The following is a 7189-nucleotide window of genomic DNA, read 5'->3' as shown; positions in this document are numbered from 1 at the left end:
ATCCCAAGCATTGATCCTCAAACTAACGGGAACTCCTGGAAGATTGTCATATAGAGGTCTCAACAACACAGAAAAAAAGCAGAGTAGTATAATGCCAGCGTTTACCCACCACAGAAGCTAATATTTTTTAAATGATTTATGCGCACAATGCCCCAAGTAAAAGGGAACTGGGTAAACACTGAAATGGAAAAATGGAAAGGGATTTGGTGAGATCTTGTCATCAGCCACTGCTTGATCAAAGACCCTGTCCATTTTCAAAACTCATCCTTTCTGCTTCCCTGCTCCAAGAGGAACTGCTGCCATAAAATGCTCCTAGAATTGGCTGCAGCAAAGAGCAACAGTTAACAAGGTTGTTATCCGGAAAGGACCATAAAATATCAATAAATTAATTCAGTAACACGGACAGATGTTCAGAGTGGGAGTAATTATCACCACATTGCTTTGGAAAGAGTTTGAAAGAGAAAGTCCTGCACAAACAACACAAAAGTGAAATCAGAACAGATGGATAGAACTGAGGGAGATCAGGGACAGAGTCAGAAATGAGTGGAATCTTGAAAGGGGTTTAAAGGAGACTGAATGGGTAGTGACAGGGTTACTACACGAAGGAAGAATCACACTCCTCCCAGATAGAGAGATTCATTCATCTTCAATGTAGAATCTCACTGCTCTTCAATGGAGAGAGTCTCACTGCTCTTCAATGGAGAGTCTCACTGCTCTTCAATGGAGAGACTCACTGCTCTTCAATGGAGAGACTCACTGCTCTTCAATTGAGAGACTCACTGCTCTTCAATGGAGAGTCTCACTGCTCTTCAACGGAGAGTCTCACTGCTCTTCAATGGAAAGACTCACTCCTCTTCAATGGAGAGACTCACTGCTCTTCAATGGAGAGACTCACTGCTCTTCAGTGGAGAGTCTCACTGCTCTTCAATGGAGAGTCTCACTGCTCTTCAACGGAGAGTCTCACTGCTCTTCAATGGAAAGACTCACTCCTCTTCAATGGAGAGTCTCACTCCTCTTCAATGGAGAGTCTCACTGCTCTTCAATGGAGAGACTCACTGCTCTTCAGTGGAGAGTCTCACTGCTCTTCAATGGAAAGACTCACTCCTCTTCAATGGAGAGTCTCACTGCTCTTCAATGGAGAGACTCACTGCTCTTCAATGGAGATGTGCAGGTGAGACACATTTGTCATGGTAAATGCGTGGGATTACGGAGATAATGCAGCAAGTTGGGCCTGGGTAACGTGTTCTTCCGGAGAGTTGATGTGGACTCAATAGGTCCAAATGTCTTTCTTCTGCACTGTAGGAATTTTATGGATGGGCCATTTTATTGCACACACGTCATCTGGAGGAAGCTCATAAGATTCGCTGACAAGGATTTTCAAACAGCAAGTTTACACATTAACCGAAAGGAGACAGTGAAAGTTTTCTGATGCATTCCAAAGCCACACCTTCTTGCTTGCAGTCACAGAGGAGACTCAGTGCTTGTGGTAGTGATTGCGGGCAAGATCTGAGCTGTGGAGTTGTGTCCATTTGTTATTGAGGCTGCTTCAGGGTCCATTATTTACCATCAGCATCACCACACCCCGAAACAGACAAACCCAATTGGAACCTCAACCGTGACCCTGAAATCGAACATCTTACACGAGGACTGACCAATCTCTGAGGTATTTTGTTCTGTGACAACTGCTTGTGTTTTCTTTTGTCCACCTGCACTGAATGGTTCTGTCGCTCTGTTCGTACCTTTACTGAACTTCTCATTAGCCTCTGATTAAAGGAATTCCTCCTGTTCCTGTGTAACAGGCTGGAGAAGGGGCTGAAAGGGGCCTCCTCCTGTTCCTGTGTAACAGGCTGGAGAAGGGGCTGAATGGGGCCTCCTCCTGTTCCTGTGTAACAGGCTGGAGAAGGGGCTGAATGGGGCCTCCTCCTGTTCCTGTGTAACAGGCTGGAGAAGGGGCTGAATGGGGCCTCCTCCTGTTCCTGTGTAACAGGCTGGAGAAGGGGCTGAATGGGGCCTCCTCCTGTTCCTGTGTAACAGGCTGGAGAAGGGGCTGAATGGGGCCTCCTCTTGTTCCTGGGTAACAGGCTGGAGAAGGGGCTGAATGGGGCCTCCTCCTGTTCCTGTGTAACAGGCTGGAGAAGGGGCTGAATGGCTTCCTCCTGTTCCCGTGTTTGAAGGCAAGCTAAATACTCTTAATTTTGGAAAGTATTTTCCCTTAGATTACCGGGATTCCATGAAAACCAAGCTTATTATTTTATTTTGCAGGGAGTTCCAAGCATGGGGCTATTTTCTGCTGCAAGACATTTCAAGTCATGTCGAGAAAAGAAATATCTTTTGGTTTTTGTCCCCTTCTTGCTGATATTTATTATACGTGGATATTTAAACCATTACAGGGTTGACTTTTTGTATTTGACAAAGTTTGATGACCACTCCTTCCTCATGCTGCCCAACAGCAGCTGTGACACCAATCCCCCATTTCTGGTCCTTCTGGTCACCAGTGCCCAGGACCTGTTGGAAGCTCGCTCGGCCATTCGGCAGACATGGGGGAGAGCGCGGACAACCCATGGCCAGAGGGTGGTGACCTACTTCCTGCTGGGGTACAGCCGAGAGCATCAGGAGCAGCTGCTGAAAGAAAGTTCACTGCACAAGGACATCATCCAGAAAAATTTCACCGACTCTTATTACAACCTGACCACCAAGGTACTGATGGGGCTGGAGTGGGTGAACCGATTCTGTCCGTCCACCTCCTTCGTGATGAAGACCGATTCCGACATGTTTGTCAACCCGGATTATTTGACCGAGCTCTTGTTGGGAAAGAATCGCAAGGACTTCTTCACTGGCCTCGTCATGAGGGGTAATGGACCCGTCAGGGACCGATCCAGTAAATGGTATATTAGTGAACAGGAATATCCTCAGGAGAAATATCCACCATTCTGTTCCGGCACTGGGTACGTGCTTTCAACCGATGTTGCCAATGGAATCTGCAATGTTTCCAGGATCATTCCCTACTTTAAACTGGAGGATGTTTACGTCGGAATGTGCTTGGCGGAGTTGAAGGTTGATCCTGTGGAAATCCACTCGGAACAGAAATTCCACAATTGGAATGTACCATTTTCTGTTTGTGGTTTTCGGAAACTCGTCACCTCTCACTGGGTGACTCCCTCTGAGCTGCTGAGCTTCTGGAAAACACTGGAGGATGCAGCAGATAAGCGTTGCCCTGGAGACGAGTGAAGGAGGGAGGCCATTTTGGAGAGGCCTCACACTGACCCCCCCGTCAAAAATGGCAAAACTGGCACGAGCCACAGCGGGGGGTGAGGACAATTCTGCACAGCGAGGTGTTTGGATCGACACTGGGCTGCTTAAATGGGACTGAGGGGAGCTGATTTGACAGGAAGTTTCAAGAGGGAATTACGGATATAATTGGAGGAGCTGTAATGAGAGAGCTTTGATCAGGTCGGGCAGTGGATGGAATGCGAGGCTAATAGGTGCTTTCAGGAAGGTAGAAATTTTTCACAATTTTTGTACAGTAACTGAAATGTTTTAATCATTAAAATCAGATGGCAAATAAAAGCATAGATCACATGAAATGGATTAAATCTAATTGTTATAATGGTGTTCACAGAATTATAGGATCTCTACAGTGCAGAAAGACACCATTTGGCTCATCGAGCCTGCACTGACCATATTTGAGGAGGATATTTGTGGAGCCTCCTCCTCCAGTGAACTGTTTAATTGTCCACCGCCATTCACGACTGGATGTGGCAGGACTGAAGAGCTTAGGTCTGATCTGCTGGTTGTGGGATCACTTAGCTCTGTCTATCACTTGCTGTTTGTGCTGTTTGCCATGCAAGTAGTCCTGTTTCACCAGGGTGACACCTCATCTTTAGGTCTGCCTGGTGCTGCTCCTGGCATGCCCTCCTGCACTCTCCACTGAACTAGGGTTGATCCCCGGGCTTGATGGTAATGGTTGAGTGGGGGATCTGCTGAGCCATGAGGTTGCAGATTGTGCTGGAATACAGTTCCACTGCTGTTGATGGCCCACAGCGCCTCATGGATGCCCAGTCTTGTGTTGCTAGATCGGTTCGAAGTCTGTCCCATTCAGCACGGTGATAGTGCCACACAACACGAGGGAGGTTATTCTCAATGTGAAGGCGGGACTTCGTCCGAAAGGACTGTGCGGTGGTCACTCTTACTGATACTGTCCTGGACAGATGCATCTGCAGCCGGCAGATCAGTAAAGATGAGGTATTTCCTCTTGTTAGTTCCTTCACCTGCTGCAGACCCAGTCTAACAGTTACATCCTTTAGGACCCGACCAACTCGATCAAAGAACAAAGAACAAAGAACAGTACAGCACAGGAAACAGGCCCTTCGGCCCTCCAAGCCTGTGCCGCTCCTTGGTCCAACTAGACCAATCGTTTGTATCCCTCCATTCCCAGGCTGCTCATGTGACTATCCAGGTAAGTCTTAAACGATGTCAGCGTGCCTGCCTCCACCACCCTACTTGGCAGCGCATTCCAGGCCCCCACCACCCTCTGTGTAAAAAACGTCCCTCTGATGTCTGAGTTATACTTCGCCCCTCTCACCTTGAGCCCGTGACCCCTCGTGATCGTCACCTCCGACCTGGGAAAAAGCTTCCCACTGTTCACCCTATCTATACCCTTCATAATCTTGTATACCTCTATTAGATCTCCCCTCATTCTCCGTCTTTCCAAGGAGAACAACCCCAGTCTACCCAATCTCTCCTCATAGCGAAGACCCTCCATACCAGGCAACATCCTGGTAAACCTTATCTGCACTCTCTCCAATGCCTCCATGTCCTTCTGGTAGTGCGGCGACCAGAACTGGACGCAGTACTCCAAATGTGGCCTAACCAGCGTTCTATACAGCTGCATCATCAGACTCCAGCTTTTATACTCTATACCCCGTCCTATAAAGGCAAGCATACCATATGCCTTCTTCACCACCTTCTCCACCTGTGTTGCCACCTTCAAGGATTTGTGGACTTGCACACCTAGGTCCCTCTGTGTTTCTATACTCCTGATGACTCTGCCATTTATTGTATAACTCCTCCCTACATTATTTCTTCCAAAATGCATCACTTCGCATTTATCCGGATTAAATTCCATCTGCCACCTCTCCGCCCAATTTTCCAGCCTATCTATATCCTGCTGTATTGCCCGACAATGCTCTTCGCTATCCGCAATTCCAGCCATCTTCGTGTCATCCGCAAACTTGCTGATTACACCAGTTACACCTTCTTCCAAATCATTTCCATATATCACAAATAGCAGAGGTCCCAGTACAGAGCCCTGCGGAACACCACTGGTCACAGACCTCCAGCCGGAAAAAGACCCTTCGACCACTACCCTCTGTCTCCTATGGCCAAGCCAGTTCTCCACCCATCTAGCCACTTCTCCTTGTATCCCATGAGCCTTAACCTTCTTAACCAACCTGCCATGTGGGACCTTGTCAAATGCCTTACTGAAATCCATATAGACGACATCCACGGCCCTTCCTTCATCAACCGTTTTTGTCACTTCCTCAAAAAACTCCACCAAATTTGTAAGGCACGACCTCCCTCTCACAAAACCATGCTGTCTGTCACTAATGAGATTGTTCCGTTCTAAATGCACATACATCCTGTCTCTAAGAATCCTCTCCAACAACTTCCCCACCACGGACGTCAAGCTCACCGGCCTATAATTTCCTGGGTTATCCCTGCTACCCTTCTTAAACAACGGGACCACATTTGCTATCCTCCAATCCTCAGGGACCTCACCCGTGTCCAAAGAAGCGACAAAGATTTCCGTCAGAGGCCCAGCAATTTCACCTCTCGTCTCCCTGAGCAGTCGAGGATAGATGCCATCAGGCCCTGGGGCTTTGTCAGTTTTAATGTTCCCTAAAAAACCTAACACTTCCTCTCTTGTAATGGAGATTTTCTCTAACGGGTCAACACCTCCCTCCGAGACACTCCCGGTTAACACGCCCCTCTCCTTCGTGAATACTGATGCAAAGTATTCATTTAGGATCTCCCCTATTCCCTTGGGTTCTAAGCATAATACCCCTCCTTTGTCCCTGAGAGGTCCGATTTTCTCCCTGACAACTCTTTTGTTCCTAACGTATGAATAGAATGCCTTAGGATTCTCCTTAATCCTGCCTGCCAAGAACATCTCGTGACCTCTTTTTGCCCTTCTAACTCCCCGTTTGAGATCTTTCCTACTCTCTCAGTAGTGCTGCTGCCGAGCCACTCTTGGTGGTGGTCATTGAAATCCCCAATCCAGAGTACATTTTACACCCTTCCCACCCTCAGTGCTTCCTCCAAGTGTTGTTCAACATGGAGGAAAACTGATTCATCAGCTGAGGGGAATTCAAAGAACATTTTTGAGATAGCTACTGACAACAGAACATTCTACAGCCAACCAGACAGAAGGCTATAGAATGCACAGAATCCAGACACTGCAGAAGGAGGCCATTCGGCCCATTGAGACTACACAACTCTCCAAAAGAGCAGCTTACCCAGGCCCAACCCCTGCTCAATTCACATAATTCCCGGCATCTACCATGGCTAATCCTCCTAACCCGCACATCTTTGGACGCTAAGGGGCAATTTAGCATGGCTAACCCACCTAACCTGCACATCTTTGGAGTTTGGGAAGAAACCGGAGCACCCGGAAGAAACCCACGCAGACACGGGGAGAACGTGGGGACTCCACACAGACAGTGACCCAAGGGTGGAATGGAGCCCGGGTCCCTGGCGCTGTGAGGCAACAGTGCCAACCCACTATACCACCACGCTATGCTATTATTCAACAAGATCAGAGGAATTAATGACCTCATAGCAAAGGCGCACCCAGGTGTCAGTGATCACATGTTTGTATTGAAATTTCAGTTTGAGGGAGAGAAGAGCAGGTCCAAGGCTTGTGTTTTAAACTTAAATGAGGATAGTCATGTGAATGAAAGCAGAGCGAGGTAAAGTGAAGGAACAATGGAGGTTAAGAGATAGGTTCATCGAGATACAGCCTCAGTAGCAGCATGTAGTGTTTCCATTCTGGTTCCAATCGGTCATTATGCAAGGGATTTAAAGAATTAACCATCCTCGCAGGTGAGGGCAGCAGAGCGGCGGAGCTGATTGGCTGTTGCAGGCAAGATTTGCATCGGCGCAGTCACTGCGACCAGAAGGTGGTTTGTGG

General features: G+C 47.9%; 1 protein-coding gene across 1 annotated transcript; it reads left to right on the top strand.

Moving 5' to 3' along the window:
* The first annotated feature begins 2274 nt into the window (after window positions 1–2274).
* LOC144505411 (beta-1,3-galactosyltransferase 5-like) lies at window positions 2275–3228 on the top strand. Its single transcript, XM_078231523.1, has one exon. It carries the CDS (start codon window positions 2275–2277, stop codon window positions 3226–3228), a length of 954 nt encoding a protein of 317 aa, XP_078087649.1.
* Window positions 3229–7189: the final 3961 nt, after the last annotated feature.

Source organism: Mustelus asterias, chromosome 16 (genome assembly GCF_964213995.1).
Source record: "Mustelus asterias chromosome 16, sMusAst1.hap1.1, whole genome shotgun sequence".
Taxonomy (NCBI): Eukaryota; Metazoa; Chordata; class Chondrichthyes; order Carcharhiniformes; family Triakidae; genus Mustelus; species Mustelus asterias.
Note: the sequence above shows the minus strand (reverse complement) of the source record. Positions and strands in the feature narration are given on the sequence as shown.